The following is a 23,013-nucleotide window of genomic DNA, read 5'->3' on the forward strand; positions in this document are numbered from 1 at the left end:
ATTACTTACTGCCAGGATAAATAGGGCAGGAATGTAAAGTATTTTTAATCGGTATACATATTCTCTTCCCAGTGACATTTTTTCTCTGGGGTTTGGCCCATTTCGCTGGGTTTGTACCTCAGGCAACCCAGAAGACTTGGCAACCACTGACTGTATTGCCTCATCAGTGCTTGAAGAAGCCGTCCTTGAGGAAGGTAAGAAAATAGTGTCATGCAACATGGGAAGTGAATGTTGGACTATGGGTCAAACTGGCTTGCCAATTATTCTTCCTTGCTCTCTAAGCTTGAGTGTCTAAACTTAGTATCCACTTTGGGTTACTTTGTGGAAGATTTCCCAGACAGACCTATCTTCTGTGTGGGGAAATTCCATGCCTTGCATACCACCCCCTCCTCTATGATAAGCACATATATACCCTGCCCCCCCCCCAAAAAAGACCTAACCCCAAAATAAAACCTATCATGATTTTTCACCATTTCTGAGGATGCTCGATATATAAGCCCTATTTCAAAAATAAGCCCTAGATATAGCTCATTTTAAAAGTTAATTTGGAAAAATAAGACTGCCTCTGAAAACAGGCTGTAAAGCATCTTTTGGAGCAAAAATTAATATAAGATCCTGTCTTATTTTGGGGGAAACAGGGTCTATATTTGTTACAGTGCTTGATACTTCCTTTCAAGTTTGTAGGTAATTTAAACATCCAGCCATCTGGACTGACCCAAGACATATTGCCTGAGGGAGAGGAGAAAATAATGCAACTCTCTCCATCCATCAAGATTTATAATATTCAAAGTCAGCCAAGTTATTTTGGCATCAGAGAAAGAAAATCCCACAAGTGCCACTCCTCATTCCTGCCAATTAAAAAAAAATATCTTAAGCAGCTAACCATTTAGCATGGTGCAATTAACGCAACAGGAGGAGGATAGGAGGTGGTGGCATCTTGAAATATCGGTAGGTGTGTCAATTTCATGAGAAATCTGCCAACTCAAGTAATAAGCTAGGATATTCTTATTCTCACAGTACAAATATTTTCTGAAGGAATGACATCCAGTTTGAGCCAGATTTAAGCATTGGACTAGGACTCTGGATAACAGAATCCCTGCTTGGTCAGGGAAACCCACTGGGTGACTTTGCATAAGTCACACACACTTAACCCCCCAAAACCCCATGATAGGGCCTCCTTAAGGTCACCATCAGTTGAAAATGACTTCAAGGAACACAACAACAGCACATACATAATTCAACTTGAATTTTTCACCATTGAAATTCACAAAAGGCACAAAATGTTTAATACATGATAAAATCAGGCAGATGGTTGCCTCATAAGAAAATAGATATTTGATGTGTGTGTGTGTGTGTGTGTGTGCGCATTAAAATCCAGCTAACAATGCCAATTTGGTCGCAGCTCTTTTTACTGGGTATATTGTTGTGCTTGGCAGACAAGTAGAGAAAGAAAATCAGGGAGAAACAACAGCTGAACTTCAATGAAACGAGGCCTATTAAAATGATCCATTTATAGAATCCCCTTTGACCGCTCTCTGTTATGGAATGCTCTCCTTTTGTCTCACTTTTGCTGATTAGAAGTAGCATTTAAGCCACAATCCTAAATTTGCACAGTGTCAATAAATGAGAGTCTAGGACATGAGGGAGGAGGTAAAAGTTTTGCTGGATGTTTCAAGCTTGTATCCTATTAGAAAACTTCCTGAAGTGGATGTGGTTCATGTACATTGAAAACAGTGAAGGAGTAGGCATATAAAGCCTCAATTCTTTCTTCCATGAATACATGAATATAAAAATGCACTTTTTTTTTTACCTGTGGACAAAATTACAGGAGCTTTTGTACATTTTAGACTATTTTTTCATATTTTGAGATTTTTGGAAGGCATTATCACAAATGACAAAAATGCTAGTATTTTTTTAGCTTATTGAAAAGGATGTTGGATGACTGGTTAAAAGAAATAATAATAATAATAATAATAATAATAATAATAATAATAATAATAATACCTGGCTATGGCTCACAAATGGGACACTGAAGAAGTAGACAGAAGGCCTGATCCTTGCAGCCCAGGAGCAAGCCATCAGAACAAATGCAATTAAGGCCAAGATCGAAAAATCAGCTGATGACCCAAAATGCAGACTGTGCACGGAAACAGACGAAACCATTGATCATATCCTCAGCTGATGCAAGAAAATTGCACAGACAGACTACAAACAGAGGCACAACTATGTGTCCCAAATGATTCATTGGAACTTATGCCTCAAGTACCACCTCCCAGCAGTAAAGAACTGGTGGGATCACAAACCTGCAAAAGTATTGGAAATGAGCACGCAAAGATATTGTGGGACTTCTGAATACAGACTGACAAAGTTCTGGAACACAACACACCATACATCACAGTGGTGGAAAAGAAAAAGGTTTGGATCATTGTTGTCGCCATACCAGGTGACAGTCGCATTGACGAAAAACAACAGGAAAAACTCAGCCGCTATCAGGACCTCAAGATTGAACTTCAAAGACTCTGGCAGAAACCAGTGCAGGTGGTCCCGGTGGTGATGGGCACATTGGGTGCCGTGCCAAAAGATCTCAGCCGGCATTTGGAAACAATAGACATTGACAAAATCACGATCTGCCAACTGCAAAAGGCCACCCTACTGGGATCTGCGCGCATCATCACACAGTCCTAGACACTTGGGAAGTGTTCAACTTGTGATTTTGTGAAACTAAATCCAGCATATCTATCTTGTTTGCTGTGTCATACAATAAAATAATAATAATAATAATAATAATAATAATAATAATAATAATAATAATAATAATACTTTTTTATATCCCACCACCATCTCCCAGGGGTCTCGGGGCAGCTCACAGAACACTCAAAGTGTGAAATACAAAATACAACAAGTGCAAAACAAAACATAGACAATAAGCAGTCAAACACATCACAAATTCACAGTACCCCTTGGTCAAAACAATAAAATACAGCAATATTTAATCTAAGAATTACAAAGTGCTAATCTAAGAATCTAAAGATCCTCATATGTATTAGTAGAGAATCTAAACATGAGCAAAAGAAATTATTTAATTCTTCTGTCCAGAAAGTTGGTGTTCTGACTTGCCTCAAGGCTCTCTGTTCAATAATTACTCACCAGCCTACAGTACTGCATTTCTGTGCAAGTTAAGAGAGCATGTGGTGGCATCCCAGCTTCAGAGGTTTCTAGGTGAAACAAATAATCTAGATCTTACATTCTAGTTTCAGGTCTGGTTATGGGTTGCCTTGGCAGATGGCCTTCACTGGGAATTGGACACGGACAATGTGTCCCTGTTTTGTACTTTTCAGTGGGTTTGGCACTGTCGACCATCTTCACCCATGTTTAGAAACATCTAACTTGGCCTTGGTGACACAGAACATAGTGACATTCCAGTTGCTTACTATAATGCCCTCTATGATATGTAGCACTGTCCTTGAAGAATATTTAGAAATGTCAACTTCCATATTGCTGTGAACAAATTGACAGTATGGGGTGATTACAGAGAGCACGTGACTCCTCTGTTATAACAGTACAACAGGCATTTTGTTTCAGACTGCTGGTTGTATTCTGTAAAGCCCCATACAACCTTTTTGAAGGATCTTCAGGAAGGGTACTTCGCTTGATGCCCCCACTTCTAATGAGAATGTGGGAAAGGCCCTTCTCTATGGCTGTTCCTAGACTCTGAAACTCCATTCCTATGGAAACTAGTCTGACTCCTTTCTTGTTTCACCAGCAGGTGAAGAACTTTTTGTTCTTTTAGAGTTTGGGGAATTGATTCTTTTTTTTTACTTCTAACATGATTTTTAAAAAAGTATTTTATACCTCTTTTTATTTTATATTTTTAAATGAAGGTTTTCAATAGTTTTGTGTACCATTTAATGCTTTTTTTATCTCATAATTATATAGTTTTCATACTTTATGATTTCATTTGTGTTTCTTTTTATCTTGTAAACTGCCCTGAGTCCCTGTTTTGGGGAAATTGCAGGGCATAAATAAAGTGATTGGTTGATGGATTGAAAATTAAGGTCAGCTAACCTTCTTCAAGGGAGCCCCTGGTGGCTCAGCAGATTAAACCGCTAAGCTGCTGAACTTGTTCGAATCTGAGGAGTGGGTGAGCTCCCACTGTTAGCTTCTGCCAACCTAGCAATTTGAAAACATGCAAATGTGAGTAGATCAATAGGTCTGGTGCTCTGGTGGAAAGGCAACAGCGCTCCATGCAGTCATGCCAGCCACATGACCTTGGAGGTGTCTTCGGACAATGCTGGCCCTTTGGCTTAGAAATGGAGATGAGTACCAACCCCCAGAGTTGGACATGACTAACTTAATGTCAGGGGAAAATCTTTAGCTTTACCTAGCACTGTCCTGAAGTTTAATTATTTTCATTCCTTATTTGATAATGGCTACCAAGTCTTTCAGTTCTTATTCTTGTGTTTGCAAAAGTTTCTGTAATCCCAATGTTTCTTCATGGGCACTAAACAGAAAATAGATTTTAATATTTTTCTGTCAGCTAGTAGCCCTTCCCTTTGGGCAACATCCCCATCTGTTTCTTTTAAAATGTGTTAGCTGTGTTTTTGTAATTAGCACAAACGGGTAACTTTCAAATGACCTGACCAACCGTATTCACAAAGGTGAGGTAGGCTTTGACCTTCATACAGTCCTGGAACTTTTCCCCGCTTTAAAAAAATGTGCAAAGCATAATACTTTGTTGAAAATATTGCGTGACAGGTTTTATACTGCCCACAGCTTTTACAATAACCAGATGGTGATTGCTAGAATAGGCATGTGGGATTTTTTAAAGCTTCTGTTGAATGAAGGCTTACACCTCTTTTCTGCTGCTTATAACACTTGTTCCATCATAACATTGCTTTAATAACTTGGATGGGTTCAGATTGCTTTTCAGATGTAATTTGTAGTTACAGCTTCAAAATCTATGATATGTAATAAATATTCATAAACTTTGTCATTTTTCACATATTGGATTCCCCAAAGCCTGATGTTCACAATTCTTTTGTATCTAATACAATTTTTGAGGAAGTTCCGCATTTGATATATATTTGATATACATTTGATATATCTATGATTATTTTCTGCATTTCAAGAGATAAACAACTTACTTTTCTTGATTATGTTTATTAAATTCTGACAGTGTTCCATCTTTTTATACAGGTAAAGAACATGATAGAAATTAAAGTAGAAAAGCACAGCAATAGAAATCCAAGTCTAACTCTAGCCCATGACACAAGTGTTCTAATATTCAATTCATCAATTGTACAGCTGCTATACAGGCTATTTCTTCCCCACATGATCACTTAAGTAATTAGGATGACTGTGATAATGGAAAATCCACTATCCTCAGTCAGGGAAGATTTTGAGTGGGCAGATTTGGGGGCTCTTCCAGACGTTCATTGTGAATTTGTCTTCCTGTAGTCAGTGACTTTTTTCAGAGATCTAGCATAGTTTGTTGGTTTGAACTTTGGATTAGGACTCTGGAGATCAGGGTTTGAATCTTTGTTTGGCCATGGAAACCTAATGAGTAACTCCGAATGTGTTTGCCTTTGCCTTCCTCTCTCAGCCTCAGAGGAAGGCAAAGGCAAATTTGCTCTAAACAGATCTTACCAAGAAAACTCTGTGATAGGTTTGACTTAGGTTACCATAAATTGAATCCAGACAAGACAGAGGCTCTCCTGGTCAGTCGCAAGGCCGAACAGGGTATAGGGTTACAGCCTGTGTTGGATGGGGTCATACTCCATTAATGTGAAGTTGAATGCAGACTGGCTCTGACTTTTGGCCCAGTGCTACTGGTCCTGTTGTAACGGTCACACAGTGTTTTACTGTTTTAATTGGGTATGATATTGGTTTTTAAGAGTGTTTTATGACTGTTGGTTTTTACTATATTTTGTATTATATGTGGCATTAATCTTGCCATTATGTAAAACCGCTCTGGGTCCTCCTGGGGGAGAAGAGTGGTATATAAAATAAATAAATAAATAAATAAGAACCACTGTCCTAAACAGTTCCGGCCCAGCTTACCTGTCCGAACGTATCTCCTCCTATGAACCATCTCAGAGATTAAGATTGTCTGGGGAGGCCCTGGTCTCGATCCCACCCCCTTTGCAGGTGCGACAGGTAGGGACAAGAGACAGGGCCTTCTCAGTGGTGGCCCCTCGGCTATGGAACTCCCTCCCAAGGGATATTAGATCAGCACCCTCCCTCCTGACAAGCTGAAAGAGAGTAAAACGTAGCTTTGGGTTCAAGCCTTCAGAGAACAATTTGTAGTGCAATAGATAGATATGGAGTAATGTACAATGACTATTGGAATGGCCCTGACTACAATTGCGGATAGTGTGATTAATCGTGAAAGTATTTTTTTAATGTTTTAATGTGTTTTAATTCTATTTAATATGTTTATTTTAATTGTACATTGTTTTAAAGGCATCAAATAGCAGCCTATGCATAAAGCCACCTTTATGAGTCTCCTTTGGGGTTGAGGAAAGGTATAAATATGGCAAATAAATAAATAAATAAATCTGAAATTATTTGAATGCACAAAACAACAGCAAGAAACTGAGTCCTGGATTGTTGTCAAAATAAACCGTGATTCTTTAAATGGAGACTGCTAGTGTCATGTCACAAATTAAAATGACAAATCAACTAAAATAAAAAAGAAGTCTAACTTTAGCCCATTTTCTGACATCTGGGATACAGGGCTATGCATTAAGTTATATGTTTTTAAGCTTGCACAATGTGTTTTTATTAAGTATTGTTAATCATTTTAAATGTGTTGTTGATTTTTAATGAATTTTGTTCTAGGCACTGAATTTTGCCAAATGTTGTAAGCCATCTTGAGTCCCCTTGGGTGAGAAAGGCGGGGTAAAAATGTTGTAAATAAATAAATGTCTCAAGTACCAGCTCCCGAGAGAGAGGAGTAATAGTAATGTAAGAACTATTCCTCCAGAGTCCCCTGGCCATTTTTAAAACTAGGAGAGAACTATGTGTCACACAAGACTATCCTTGGTCAGTGGTGTCCACTGGTGAGATCAACAAGTGGTATGTGGCCATGAAGGAAGATCTTCTTAGCTGTGGCTCCTCCATTGGAGAACGCCCTCCCTTTGAAGGTTGAACATTTCTCTCAAATGTTAATGAATACGGTATTGAATTGTTTTCATATTTGCAATCTTTTTTAACCTGTTAAATGTGGTTTTGGTTAAATTAAATTATTTTTATTGTTTTAAATAGTTTTAACCAGTTTGTGTTAATTTTACTCCTGAACTAACTTGTTACTGTCAAAGATGTCATAAGGCATTGGCAGTGACTACAATTCAAATAAGAGGCAAGTAGTGGTCTGTTTTCCTTCTGTATGTTGAATAGGGAAGGACAGTGATGTCTTTTACCTTCTTCTGCCACAAAAAGTCTGAGGTTAGCTTTATATTTTCTGCAACCTTCTGAAAGTCAAGATTAGCTCATTAGCCATCCTGCCCAAATCTCACCTCTTCTGATAAGTCGAATAGCTCTGCAAGAATGGAGAATGAGCTTCCCAAGATCAGAGCTGCAGTGGGAGTGAAATGGCATGAACAAGCTTTAAAGGAAGAATGCACTTCCTGTTCTGAGTGTATTTGGGAAGGCTTGGATGATGTAAAAAATAAATAAATAAATAAAATAGGCGAGGGAGTCAACTTCCTTGCTGACACAGGTAAAGTGGATGAGATCACAATATGCCTCTTATAAGTGTCTTCTAAGCCTAAATAAAGATCAGAAAACTGAAGGGTCAACAAAGTAAGCTCTTGAATTGAAAATGTTTTCATGAAGTCAGTGGCAACATTTGAGGAAGGAAGAAAAGAAGATACAAGAAGTTACTGTCAAAGCCTTAATGTTGTATAACAGCAATGGGGTCATGTATGTCCACTCCTCTTTCATATACATCTTGAAGCCTTTTTGTGTACTGGCCTTGGCCTCTAGAACTATTATAAGGTGGTAATGTTACTTATTTTTTCTCCTTGCCTAGTGAATGCATCTGTAAAGCAGCAATACCGTGATAACATCCACTGGATTCAGGAAGCCAGGAGGCACAATTTGGTATGTGGAAGCTAAAAGATTGCTTATAGAATATTACTTCCAAATGAAAATTATCAGTTCCAAGCAATATACTCTCTATCTATCTATCTATCTATCTATCTATCTATCTATCTATCTATCTATCTATCTATCTATCTAGTTTAAATGTTTAGTGCATGGCATTTAGTTTTGACAATTGCCTATTATCTGAGAAGGCTTCCTTGTCTCCTGCTGTGATGGGAATTATGCAGTAGATGTTAGACATATCCATACAGTCGGGCTTCTTTTAGTTGATTTTTGAAGCATAGTTTTAAAGATCGGGAAAGAAATATACTCATTCAGCTATATGGCATAAAACAATCCCTCAGATGCAGGCCCATAGCCAGGATTTTGATTCGCCCGGGGGGGGGGGGGCTGAGTCTACATGAGAGAGAAACCTTTTGTATCATTATCCCAATACCCCCATGCATATGGATATATTGAGCATGGTGATCAGATCATGATATGAATAAACGTAACAGTTTAAATAATAAATGTAAGGCCTTCTCGTGGACCACCCTGAAAATTTCGGGGGAGGGGGAGGGGCTGAAGCCCCTCAAGCCCCCCCCCCCCCCCCCGGCTACATACCTGCTCAGATGTATAAATTCTTGGAAGTCAATGTTCACTACTTTGGTCCTTAAGTATGGAATGTTAAAAAGCTAATCAAATAAAATGAGAGAGAGAGAGAGAAAGAAAGAACAGCAGATATTTCACACTCTTTGTAATCATAGTTCCTTTCTATTTTCCATTTCCATCTGTCATTCCCAGTGTATGCTTATGACACAATAAGGAAAAAGTAGATATTAAACTGTAGGTCTTCAAATGTGATTTTTAGTTTCCTGGCTTTGTGCAAATATAATCATTTTTCATGACTACAAAAATATGCATTGTTTGATGGCAACCATGCAAAATGGTTATTTCACTATCTGTATTTTTATTCCAGAAAATAATTATTTGAGACCAACATATCTGAACTTACAAAAAATTATAATTATAATTGTATTATTTTTAATTTTTATAGGTTGTAGGATCCCAAGCGAGAATTTTGTACTCAGATCAAAAAGGCCGTGTGGCTATTGCAATAGCTATTAATCAAGGCATTGCTGGAGGAAGAATTACGGTATGGTCTCTTTATTTGCTCTCCCGCCCTAATCATTGGATTTTGCTCATTTAGCTCTGACATAAGACATTGTCCATAATGACAAAAGCCATATGCTCCAGCTTTCTATATTAAAAAGTATTAATACCAGATTGATAGATTAAGAAATGGGCAATTAACTTCCTTATAAAAATAGAAACCATCAGAAGTGAATGAACTGATTCTGGCTTTTATGCATATATGATTTTTGGAAAAATTTCTAACCCATGCTCCTTTTGCTAATCCCATTAATAATAGCCGTCTATGTGGTTGTTGTCATGATCTGAGCCAAGAACTTAGAATGTGAGAAGCAACCATGTAAACTAACATGCCCTCTTTTTAGCTTCCAGGCCTTCAGCTGTAAATGGAAACTGAGTTCCAGGTCAAATTTTGTAAAAAATTTACATGCGTTTGTTTTGTGCATAACATTTTCTGCACAGAAAATATTGTAATTGGGCATTTATTCACTGTAAAATGTATATGTGGTTGGGTTGCATGAAAAACAACATTTTCTGTGCAGCAAACTTCTTTTTCTATACAGAAAATAATATTTTTGTGTAGAATTATGACTCCAGGGGATGGCTGACATCAACACATGCCTCCATGTGTAGTAACATATGTCCAACCTACAAAACGTTGCCACACCAGCAGCATTTCAAATTAAAAACAATCCCTCCTTTCATAAGCCCTGTACTGAAGATATGGTATCAGTGCAGAGAGATCAGCTAATACCTGCATCTGGTCTCTTCTCCATGGGATATTAATTTACAGCAGGGTGTTGAAGATGAAGATTATCTGTTAATCTTAACAGAAAATCAGACATTCAATTAATCTGTCTCCCCCTGGTCCACATCTGTTATGTCTGCCCGTCCCCATTAGAGATCTGTACCAACTGTCATAAAATGCTCTCTCTTTTTCCATTGTAAAGTTTTTCCTGTATGCTTCATTTGGTCAGATTTATATTTAACTCTGGCCTGATATAGTATTTTTGTGAGTATACAGTTCAATATACTCACAAACGTCATGAGTTCCTTCTGGGAAACCTATCACATTCTGCTTAAATTCTGCACTTGGGCATATACCCAAAAATTTTAACACTGTAGTAGCAGAGCCGGCCCTAGGTATTTTTCAAGTGTAGGCGAACAGAATTTTGGCGCCCCCCCCCCCCCCAACCAATCACTGAAAAATAAAAGCGTTGGATAAGCGAAAATGTTGGATAATAAGGAAAGATAAAGGAAAAGCCTATTAAACATCAAATTACATTATGATTTTACAAATTAAGCACCAAAACATCATGTTTTACAACAAATCAATAGAAAAAGCAGTTCAATACATGGTAATGTTATGTAGGAATTACTATATTTGCGAATTTAGCACTAAACCTTGAACAGGGATATAGGGCAGTGTGGATTTAGATAACCCAGATAGCCCTCAGTATTAAAAAAACTCTAAAATCAGGACAATAAATAAAGAACAACACTCTGAAAACAGAAGAAATCCAGACAGTAAACAATCAGGGACAGCTAACACCTCCCAAAAAAAGATTCTCCCAGGCAAGAAGAAGCCAGGCCTTGAAGCCACAGGGCCATTAAATGCTAATCAAGGTGATTAATTACAACATTCACACCTGCTTCAAAGAAAAGTTCTTTCTCCCACCCTGGACCTTCTACAGATATATAAACCCCACATACCTAGCTTCCAAGTTCCCACAGACCTCACAATCTCTGAAGGCCCCAAAGGTGGGCTCCCGTGGTTCGAAGGTGGGTCTGCGCCGGCCGGAAAGCCCAGCACGGGCACCGGGAGGCCCAGCGTGGCTGCCGGAAGGCCCAAAAGAGAAGGAGGTGGAGAGTGGTGCCCTCCTCCCAGGACGATGGCGCCCCTGGGACGATGGCGCCACAGGCAAGTGCCTAGTTCGCCTTATGGTTGGACCGCCTCTGTGTAGTAGTAATAGTGTGCCTTCAAGTCATTTCTGAAATCAAGTCATTTCAGATTCTTAAGGAGTTTGGTTTTGCCTTCCTGTGAAGCTGAGAGAGTATAACTTGCCCAAGCTCACTCAGTGAATTTCCATGGCTGACAAGGGATGCAAACCATGGTCTCCAGAGTTAAGGTCCAATGCTGAAACCACTACATCATACTGGCTCACTGTATGGCACGCTATACCATATTAGCTCAGTGTGATGTAAATGTACACCAACACAATTATTTGGATACCATAATTGCATGTATGTATACACCCTGGAAAAAAGCAATTGCTTGCCTATTCATTTAAATGCCCAGCAGGAGTCCAATCTAGGAAACCAAAAACCAAGTAGAATAATGAATATCAGTAGTAGCATTATCTTATATCTTTTAAGAGTTGCAAAAGGATGAAGACTGGAATGACAGGAGACCCAGGGAAGGAGGAATAAATATGTCTCCATTGTATAATACAAAACAAGAATAATTGTTTTAAGGACTATTTTCAGGTCTAAAGTATAAGACAGAGCACATTGTTTATTGTTTTCAATCATCCCTCAATTTGCTGAGAAACTCTGGGAGTTATTGTCCTAAACTCAACTTTTAAAAATATGTATAGATACGCTTTCGTCCAAAGAGCATGTGTAGAAAAGCTCAATGAGATGCATCTATTTGTGAAGAAAAGTAAATTAATTTTATTTTATTTTGAATGCTCATGTACTGCATTTATATCAGATTTTTATATAAGAGATTTTTCTTTTTCCTTTTGAACTGGTGGTGATCATAGTAAAAGCCATAGCATACTATACAGTTTTAATGCAATTGTCACTATAATTCCCATGACAACACTCTGTGGGATTCTGAGATTTGTAGTTTATGAAAAAATTAAAGCCCCCCCCAAACTGCAAACCCCAGAATTCTTAGTACTACAGCAATGTAGTGAAATGGGGGCCTTAGTATTTTTACCACCTTGCCCTTCTTCTTCTTCTTTACAGGCACCAGTGGTTCTTAGCCGAGACCACCATGATGTAAGTGGGACTGACAGTCCTTATAGAGAGACTTCGAACATCTATGATGGTTCCGCATTTTGTGCAGGTCAGCTGGATTGCTGCAGGCTTGTCTCTCTGTGATCATTAGAATTAGCTTAGATGAGGAAACCAATATCTCCAAAGGTCTTACTAAAAGCTTCACCTTTTAATTTGCCTGGGTTTCCAGAGCTTGGAAAAGTCCCCCCCCCCTTGTTTGTTTTGTTTTGTGCAGTGGGGCTTCTGTGAATAATTTCCTATGATCTAAAGGTTTTCTGTTATATTCACATTGTCTACAATTCAGTGCTTTGACTGTGTCTTTTTGTATGTCTGGGGATTTTACTGGATGGGCTTTGTGATCTGCTCCAGCTCTATGAGTCTACATCAAAAGATCCCTAAGAGCTGCAGCACCTTGGAGAGTAACTGGGTTGTTAAGATCTGAACTGTCATAAGTCACAGCCTGCTCCACCAGAGGCAGGAAATAGGTAAAGATGTCATGAGATCTAAAAATAGTGACATTGTAAGAAAAAAATAAGGCACATCTCCTCCTTGCCCTCAGTTAATGAAATAGATGAGTTCCTTGACATTACTTCTTCCACAAAAAAGTTGGTTCCAGAGGCAGAAATAACATAGAATGATCTAGGATAGACTACTGAGAGGGGGGTGGAAGAGGTAGGAGAAGAGTACTTCAACATGCTTCAACCAGCCATTTATTCAAATCTGACAATATTTGCATGTGAAGGAAAACAAACAATTTTTTGAACAAGTGCAAAGAAAGGTTTGAAGGTTTCTTTCAAAATCCATTTCTTTTCCTTTCACCAGCTCCTTTTTTCTTATGATTTCAATATTGGTGGCCATGGCCAAACTTCTAGGATTCTTTGCTTCACATAGTGAGGTTAGGTGGTGAGGCAGGCTAATCTGCACTACATTTTTTTTTCATTTGGCTTTTACTACACGCTCAATAAAGGATTCTTTGGGCAGCTGCTCTTTACCTTGCCTGTTGGGAGTACCTGTGATGGATGCTGCAGTAGCATCAAGTGTAATAGAATCCTGCTGTTCCCAGCTCAAATTTTGTTTATTGCAGACATGCTACTGCAACTTGATGGCAAAAATCTGGAAGCCAATCTATATGAGGAAATGAATCTAGGGCTAGTCAGAAGCATTCTGCCAATGTGTTTTCACCTCTCCAGTCCCAAATCATGGAGTCCTGACTATGCTGTCTGTCTAACCCTATCTTTGTTGTCTTTGTTGCCACAGCAGCAGCCATGGAAATGTCAGCAAACATGCCTGTGCATTGTGGAGAGAGGAGGGGCATCTCTTTCCTTTCTTCAAGTTGTGTGGGTGCCTTTGCTGGCATTGGCAACGCTGCCCGGCAGTGGCCAGAAACTCTCTGGAGCTCCATGGCCACCAAGTACAGCAACAAAGGATAGTAAATGTACATGCCATTCCCATTTCCACATACCACAAAGTGTGAGGGAAACTAGATGGTGACACTGGTCCATGTGAATGCAGTAGCATTTCCGAATCAGCTCAGTTGTTCACACACACACATGCATCAATGCAGGTAAAATTGGGTTGGGGGCTGGAAGTGCCTGGCCATCATCTGGATGCCCAGAAGTAACTTCTGGCCCAATTCAAGGTATGTGGCCAGTGTAGATAAGCCCTAGATAAAGGTTAAAGTTTTGCCCTGACATTAAGTCCAGTTGAGTCTGACTTTGGAGGTTGGTGCTCATCTCCATTTCTAAGCCAAAGTGCCGGCATTGTCCATAGACACCTCCAAGGTCATGTGACTGGCATGACTAGATGGAGCGCTGTTACCTTCCCGCTGGAGCAGTACCTATTGATCTACTCACATTTGCATGTTTTCGAACTGCTAGGTTGGCAGAAGCTGGGGCTAACAGCGGGAGCTCACCCCGCTCACTGGATTTGAGCCACCAATCTTTTGATCAGCAAATTCAGCAGTTCAGTGGTTTAGCCCACTGCACCACCGGGGGCTTCAGACAGACCCTAGGTCTGTCAAATTCACTTTCACCACTCTCTTAAAGCCAATGCTGAAAGAGAGAGAAAACCACAATAACTTACAGCTAGGACAGGAAGGAGGGGCTGGGAAGACTTTGTGAAAAGGAGTTTCACAGTTAGATACTTTGATTACTGAGCAAAACTAGAAAATGCAATCATATAATGTAACATCATGATGCCATGGAATTAATATTCCCCTCCACCTGAGGGTGCAAATGCCTGTGCACTTGGAAGGATCTGAAGGGCAAGGCATTCAGGTTGTGACATTCTGAGTCATGTAATTGCAAAGCAGTCACTTTTCCAAGATCTAAAACAAGTAGTCAAAATTGGAGAGCAGTGAATCCATTCCTGCCAATCTGTTCCTTTGGGAGGGAAAAGGTTTGTAAACCAGTAGGCCATGGTGAGAACACCAATGAGGAACAGCAATAACCACTCATGTTTTGTTTGACGCAGTCAGTGTCCTATGACAGGCATTTCCCTTATCCTCCTGAAAGGTGGAATTGGGATCTGAACTGGTTTAACTTTAAATCTCCTTTCCTCCCCCCACCCCTCCAAATTAGAAGGATCTGATCTGGCAAAAGGATCTGCTGCTATCCCATTTACATTGGCCATTGGTAACAAAAGAAAGCGAAATAGCAATACGGCCCCATCAGAACTTGTAACACAATTCTCAAAAACAACCCATTAAATGAAGAAATTACATTGCCATAAAAATGTGGCTTGCTTAATATTTTCTTCTTCTTAATCCCAGATTTCCTATTCTTTTGCTATTCTTTCTTTCCCCACAGATATGGCTGTTCAGAATTTTGTAGGAGACTCATTCAGAGGAGCTACCTGGGTTGCCTTACACAATGGTGGTGGTGTTGGCTGGTAAGGAGGATTTGTCTTGGAAAGGAAAAAAAATTACACTATTTCATAAACAGATGTTTATGAAAAAATACTGGATATATACATACAATCCATTTGGGAAAACATTCCGTAGCATTTTCATTAAACCTTTCTTAAGACCCTCAAATTGATTCTCATTTTCCTAAATTCTTATCTGGAATGTATTCAACAGACGAAATGGAAATGTATATTTATTGGGCAACAAACTGCTCATTCAGAATAGCCTCTGCGAACTGTGCATTTTATTTGTCTGTTTTGTCCAAAATTTGCTTTAACAATAAATTAGTAAACACATAGCACTATTTAGAAGACTGGCTTTGCCACAGAAGGACAAAAATTTAATCATTTTGTATTTAAACAGAACTTACTTCCAATGTTATATTCAGTTATGTGTCAGTAAGCGAGATCTATTTAGACTTCCCTCTAGCTGCATTTAAACCTGTGACCTTTGGACCCCAGTATAACATGCCCATATGCTAAAATGCCGCAAGAGTTTGCTGATACAAAACAGGTCAGATGCCAGCCATCGTAATTAGCTCTAGGGTGGACTATTTCAAACCTCTTTTTGCAGAACACTGAACCTGTATGAATTTTCTTCGAACATGATATCTTCACAGATTAGCCTCCTACTTAATGACAGTGATGCCATCGAGACAGGTCTTTCAAGCAAATGCAGGGGAAGATCTCTAAACACAGGAAAGGTTCTGACTGCATTTTGAAGTTAATGAAACTATACATATTATCTTTGAAATAATATGTATTCATATTATATTTGGTGGAGCCTCCAGTGGCCTAGGGGATAAAAGCCTTGTGACTTGAAGGTTGCTGACCTGAAGGCTGCCAGGTTCGAATCCCACCTGGGGAGAGCGCGGATGAGCTCCCTCTATCAGCTCCAGCTCCATGCGGGGACATGAGAGAAGCCTCCCACAAGGATGGTAAAACATCAAAACATCTGGGCGTCCCCTGGGCAATGTCCTTGCAGACGGCCAATTCTCTCACTCCAGATAAAACTCTGGTTGCTCCTGACACACACAAAAAAATATCTTTGAAACGGTGCTTCTCTCCTACACAAGATGTTTAAATAAAGTCATCTACCTGCATACTCCTAAAGACTATAGTGGCTCTCCAGATGGACTAGTACAATTCCTGCCAGTTCTCAGTACCACAGCTGGTGGTGAGGGAGCATGGGAGCTGCAATCTATCAACATCTGTTGCTCATTCTTTGGCTTAAGGAAACAAACCTGCTTGTTTACTTATTCTGCCATCCTGCAGAACGTGTGCATTGGATTTTCTGATTTAATTTGCTGGCCTTGTTCCATTTGTGGTAAAGGGCAGTGAAAACTGTAAGAACTAAGTGGAATCTGTTTGGTTAGCAATGTTCTTTTTCTGTGATTATTGTGGATTTCTTATGCAGATAAAACATAGCATGCCCCCAGGAATCTATCTCATACTCTGGACCATTGGTCTATATCAGGCATGGGTAAACTAAAGCCCAGGGACCAGATGTGGCCCACTGGGTGCCTACCTCAGGCCCTCCTCATTTTCCCTTTCACCTTGGCATGAGGATGCAGTGGCCCACCACATCCTTATGTAGAAAGGCCCTCCTCAGGCCCTCCTCATTTTCCCTGCCCTCTTGGCATAAGAATGCAGCAGCCTGCCACATCCTTATGCAGAGAGGACGGGGAAGGAAGGCATGCAACAGCTGAGAGCCTTCTGGAGTGCTTTCAGCCACCATGTGTCTCGCCATTCTCCCAGCATAAGAATAGTGTGAGCGGCCTTGTACTTATCCCGGGAGGACTGCTCGAGGGAGGCACGCAGCAGTTGAGAGCTCTCCGGAGCACTCTCAGACATTGCTTGTCTCACCCTCCTCCCGGCATAATGCTGAGAGGACAGCACGAAGATTCAGGGAAGGGTATTGGGGAGAGGAGGATTGGGGCAATCACCAAATGTCTCGTTTTCCTCACGGCATAAAGATGGGGTGAGCATCCCTTTCCTTATGCCAGGAGGACAACTTGATAATGACCTGGGCCCTGTCCCGCCCCCTCCTGACCCCTCCCTCTCCCAGGCCCTCTCCCTCCCAGGCCCTTTCCCTCCCAGGCCCATCCCAGCCAGCATGTGCCCAGTCAGCCTCCCTCCTGGCCCGGCCCATAATGCAGTCCCAAGGCAAAAACGTTTGCCCATGTCTGGTCTATATAGTGTAGTACTGTTGTCACTGACTGGCAGCAGCAATCCAAGTAGAAGAAAAATATTTCCCAGGTCTACTTGGAAATGACAAGCGTTGAACCTGCAGCTTCTTGCCTTTAGCTGAAGATATAATAAGTAAGCCAGGGAAAGGGGGAGAAGGAAGGAAGGAATTCAACCAAGCTCAGTGTTTCTCACAAAAATGTACCTGTTCCGACTTACAAATAAATTCAAATTAAGAACAAATCTAGAGACCCTATCTTGTTTGTACCTAGAGGACTGCTTGTGGTTCTGACCTCTAGACAATATAGTATAAAGCATTTTTATTAAATATGTGATTTAAAGTCTGTGAATATGGGGGGCATCTTACAGATTCTATTTTCTGCTTTGTACTAAGCTAGAAAGTTGTTTAAAACTACAGACAATGCGATTGCTGTTGCCCGCTTTTGGTCCAAAACTATTTAGCTGTTTGTGATTCCTTTATTTTATCACTTTTAAACTTATTTAAACTTATTTATGCAGTGCTTTTGACACGAAATAAATAAATAACTAAGCTAGAAATGTGGAAAACATCTGTAAAGTTCCTTTATTCTCCATAGGATGGATTGTGAGACATGGGTAATAATAGGTTTGGGTTTTTTTTAAGAAGAGCTTTCCAAAACCTATAATTCTTTCATATGTCCAATAGAAAGGACTTAATGTGAATGTGGAAGGAAGAGAAGTTGAATGTAGAAGGAAGAGAAATAGTCAGCCCATCCAAGTAGGCATTGAACTGCAACTAGCTCTAAAAATCTGAATTGCCAAAATTTAAATTGCCAATATTCAGCAGTGGTGTCTGAGTTGGACTGCTACTTTGGAGACCATGTTTTGAATCCCTTGTTCAGTCATGAAAACCCGCATGATGACCTTGGGCAAGTCACAGCCTCTCAGCCTCAGAAAGAGGCAAAGACAAACACAGTCTAAATAAAACTTCATGATAGGATTGCCTTAGAGTTACTTCAATACAAATGACTTCAAGCCACATAACAATCCAGTCTAAGCATTACAGTAACGTATATAGGATTGAACTAAGCTTCCGCCTCTTTTTTTCCTAAAAGTCTTCTCTTTTTTGACCTTTCATACCTGATAGGTATAACATGGTTCTCTCCATGTGACAGAGTGCCTTTTGAATTTGTCTAGGACAGAGGGTTGAGTGTTTGATCATGTATTTGATAGGAATTTTTCAAGAAGTGAAACAGATTTGTCAATTCTTACCATTCATAGTGCACATAGTGCACATCCTAAATATCTAAGCATCACCTTAGGTCGAACATTAACATGTAGGAAACACTGTGCAAACTCCAAGCACCGAGTAGCTGCACGCAATAACATCCAGCAGAAACTTACTAATAGTGTATGGAGTCCAAAAATTAATAAGAACATCAGCCCTGACCTTGTCTTACTCAGCTGCTGAGTATGCCTGCCCCATTTGAGATAAATCTGCCTACTTGAAGCAGGTGAATATAGCACTGAATGAGACATGTAGAATAATCACAGGATGTCTTAAACCTGCACCGGTTAATGGACTCTATAAACTAGCTGGCACCCCCCCCCCCCCTATTTGCAACGGGAAGTTGCTGCCAATTGTGAGAGAAATAAGGTTGAACACTGTGAAAGCCACCCACTGTATGGCTATCAGCCTCCCCCCAGTAGACCTAAATCAAGGAAAGGTTTCATGAGAACCATCACTCCTCTTAATGTTCCTCTAGCAACAGCAAGAATATCCCTGTGGGCAGCAAAATCAGGCAATTCCAACTGGATCGCCCCCACAAGGATCTTCCTCCAGGGGCAAGCCAAAACTGGGCAATTTGGAAGCCCCTGAATAGAAGTGGAGTTGGCAGATCAAAAGATAACCTGGAAAAATGGCACTACCTAGAGGAATCCTCCACTTTGTGAGACTATGGAGCAGAACAAACAACTCAGCATCTGTGTGCTTGCCCACAATGCCCAGCCTCATGCACGCTAAATAACTGTTTAATGCTACAGACAATGCAGTTGCTGTTGCCTGTTTTTGGTCTAAAACTATTTGGCTGCTTGTGATCCCTTTATCAGTTTTAAACCTATTTATTCATGCAATGCTTTTGACACAAAATAAATAAATAATGCCCATGAAAAGAGCTCATCTTGAGCTGCATGATTGAGATTTGTGGTGATTAGATGTTTTACATGTGTGCATTTGGTGTTTGCAAATTCCCCCATTCAAATGTTTTGATCTTTCAATTCCCAGCATTAGTCCCTGATAATTGAGTTTGTTGGATGGTACATTGAGGGTGAGCATTCCAGTGGCATTAGGACATTATTGTTGGCTACAAAACTCACAAACATGCACATCAAATACATGGATTTATCAGCCTGTTTTGTTTTCACCCCATTTTGAGCCTTCCTTCAGATTCAAAGGCAAAAAGTCTTCCCTGTGATTTTATCAATAGTATGCAGCTTGAACAGAAACAGGTATGATTTGCTCATACAAATCTGTATCATTTTCATCAGACATATATAGAGTTATGTGAGGATTAGCCATTGTTACAGCAGCTCAGTTCTGAAAGTCTGTTTATTAGCAGGAGGCCAGAGTGACTTATTCCAACAAAGAGACAGAGGCAATTTACTGATTGAAGTACACAGTCAACAGTGTGATGTCTTGATTGCAAGAGGGGGCTGGAATTCTTTGATCACCTTGGCTGGAGACATCTGGAAATTATAGGAGGTAGCTTAGGTCAAAATGCCACATGTTTCTTTAATTATTTGAATATATGACCCAGTGCTAATGAGGGCAAAGCACCCTCCTATAAAAGTGAGAAGACTTGCTGGAGAATTTAACTTAACAAACATGACTTACTGTAGCTTTAATTTATGGAGATTTTAAGGCGTGTGGAGTTGGGGCAGTTCAGAATCTTCCTGATCTTGGATTTATGTTGGTTTTACTATCAAAATGCATAACAATTCAAGGTTTTGGATCCAATATAGGAGACTTAAACATTTATTCAGCCCAGGTGTCATAAAGACATCTTTGGAGGACATTTAGTTCTTGAAAGAATGTTGCACATTAGTGACCTAGGTCTTCTTTAGTGACAGCATGGTCTGTGCTATTTTTTTAATTTTATGCTGGCTTGATTAGCAATACTGATTGGGATACTGTTTGGAAAAGTAGCTTTTTGAATGATAATATTCAGAATCTTCTAGCTCAGTGGTTCTCAACCTGTGTTGAGCAATTCTGCCTTTTCTCAGTCCTCTGTTAACATTTCGCCATTCTCTCTACAAAGTGGCTGTACCATTTACTTGTCCTTCCTTCAGTTTATCATTATATATAATTATAATTGTAGAGCAACTTTCCATAATCTGCCATCCTTTAAATGTGCTCAACTATAACCCCTATCACCCCGGAATAAGCCCAGTAGCTTTATTATCTTGATTATGAGAACTTAATCACATCTGAAGGGCTCAGGTTGGGGAAAAACTACGTAACTGCCCCATAAAAAATTAATTGTAATTTTTAAAAAAACATTTGGATTCCAAAACAGCTCTTGCTATTGCACAAACTGAATTCCAAATACCAGGCTAATAAACTTAAATAACTTTGACGTGACCTTCAAGAAACTCAGTAATATTAGGCACTTAATCATCAGGCATGTAGGCATTTTTGTTATTTCTTTAAGCAAGTGTTTTTGGCTGCCCTGTACTCAGGAGAATTACAGCAGGCTAAGTCCTTGGCACTGGCATTTGGGCAAGAATGGAGCTTGAAGTCCGGGGAGTGTGGGAAAATACAGTGTGTGTGGTTCACTATCCCACACCCAGCCACTGGAATAAAGCAGCCATAAGTTAAAGGAACACAAAACTATTGGCTGGCAATGAGTTATTACAGACCATCTAGTCCAGCCTCTTAACTAAGGACAACAAGGCAACTACAGGGCTTGGCCCCATGTAAGCCGCCCCGAGTCCCTTCGGGGAGATGGGGCGGGGTATAAGAATAAAATAATAATAATAATAATAATAATAATTATTATTATTATTATTATTATTATTATTATTATTATTATAGCATTCCCTGGCAAGTGCTCACATAGCTTCTACTTAAATATCTTCAGCTGAATAATATTGGATATGTTCAGTGATATAATGTTTCGTTATCCCTATATATATATACATACTCTCTTAAAAGAGTACCAGATTGTCGTATGATGATGGCATAGGTTTGATGCAAGAAGTTAAAATAAGAATGCAATTTCTTTCATTAATTTTAAAGGGGAGAAGTGATCAATGGAGGATTTGGTCTTGTGCTGGATGGCTCAGCTGATGCAGAAGAACGTGCAAAGATGATGTTGAGCTGGGATGTTTCCAATGGAGTAAGAAAGTCTACCTGATCAGCTTGTTTTAAAATATTGTTTTTAGTATTTTCTTTTCATGTGTCCAAATACAAAAATTCACAAATGCTTTAGTTGACCTGTAAGAAAATTTACCACGTGGAAGTTAATGAGGTTTTTAGGCACCCAGCAGCATTAAAAATATTGTCTGTGTTAACATAACTGTAAGATTATGAACAGGAAGCTTTTAGGAAAGAGACAAACAAGAGCAAAACACAAAAGCCAAGTCATCCAAGAATGTGGATGCAATTTCACATGTTGCAAAGTCCCTCTTATTCTATAAGCTGACACCCAAAACTCCCGATTTTTCTACTTCACCCTAAGCATTCTCATTCAGTGCAGTTTATGATCACTGAATTGTTTTGGGCACCTCCCCCAGCCTAGAAATAGTAGAACATAATGTTACACACTTTTGTTTTATTATACCATCACGCTGTGCCATTATAAGGAAGAGGTATTGTTGTGTCATCGTTTCCTTTATAAACATTTGTAGATCTCAAGATCCACATGGTTGTGGTCATGGGACTAGCATTAATAGACAACTAGGCTTTCAGGTAGTAGGAAAAGAGTCTTTTCAGGAGCAACCTCTCCACTGAGGAATTCCTTACACAAAGTAGGTGTGTATCCCTTGGTTTCTTCATACTTGACTCTAAAGTCAGTTTCATATCACTGTGAGTAAACATTAGGAATCATAACTATTTGGCTTGATATATTTTAATTAATTGGCAGACTTCTACCTGGGAGTTGAAGCACACTTCTTTCCCTCCTTTGTGTTCTATATCAACAGGTTGCTAGACGCTGCTGGTCAGGAAACAAGAATGCTTATGAAACCATCTGCCAAGCCATGGAGAAAGAAGAGAAACTCAAGGTGACTCTTCCCCATCAGGTGGTTAATGTCAACATCCTGGAGCAAGCCCTTCTTCAGTCTTAACCTTACAATACACTTCTATTCTGCCTTAGAATGTTCCTCTTTCCCCTGCAATTAATCCCAGTTTGTGATATAATAAAAGATGCTTTGAATTAATCTTCTAGTTGGTTTATTTTCTTAGTTTTTATTAGAGTAATGCAGCAGTTCCAAAGAGGGAAGTGGCTGTCGAACACTTTCATGGCTGGAATCACTGGGTTGCTGTGAGTTTTCCACCCTGTATGATCATGTTCCAGATGCATTCTCTCCTGACGTTTCATCCACATCTATGGCAGGCATCCTCAGAGGTTGTGCGGTCTGCTGGCACGTGGAATGTTCAGGGTGGGAGAAAGAACTCTTGTCTGCTTGAGGCAAGTGTGAATG

At 39.8% G+C, this 23,013-nt stretch overlaps 1 protein-coding gene across 1 annotated transcript in view; it reads left to right on the plus strand.

Moving 5' to 3' along the window:
• uroc1 (urocanate hydratase 1) overlaps positions 1-22,749 on the plus strand; it is a 62,265-nt gene extending 39,516 nt beyond the window's left edge. Inside the window, exons 14-20 of the mRNA XM_003217776.4 lie at positions 73-194; positions 8,033-8,103; positions 9,143-9,241; positions 12,211-12,310; positions 15,048-15,129; positions 21,608-21,707; positions 22,513-22,749. Coding sequence (XP_003217824.2) covers positions 73-194; positions 8,033-8,103; positions 9,143-9,241; positions 12,211-12,310; positions 15,048-15,129; positions 21,608-21,707; positions 22,513-22,656 — 718 coding nt within the window. The 3' untranslated portion in view covers positions 22,657-22,749. The remainder of the gene's footprint in view (positions 1-72; positions 195-8,032; positions 8,104-9,142; positions 9,242-12,210; positions 12,311-15,047; positions 15,130-21,607; positions 21,708-22,512) is intronic.
• Positions 22,750-23,013: the final 264 nt, after the last annotated feature.

This window comes from Anolis carolinensis, chromosome 2 (genome assembly GCF_035594765.1).
Source record: "Anolis carolinensis isolate JA03-04 chromosome 2, rAnoCar3.1.pri, whole genome shotgun sequence".
Lineage (NCBI taxonomy): Eukaryota > Metazoa > Chordata > Lepidosauria > Squamata > Dactyloidae > Anolis > Anolis carolinensis.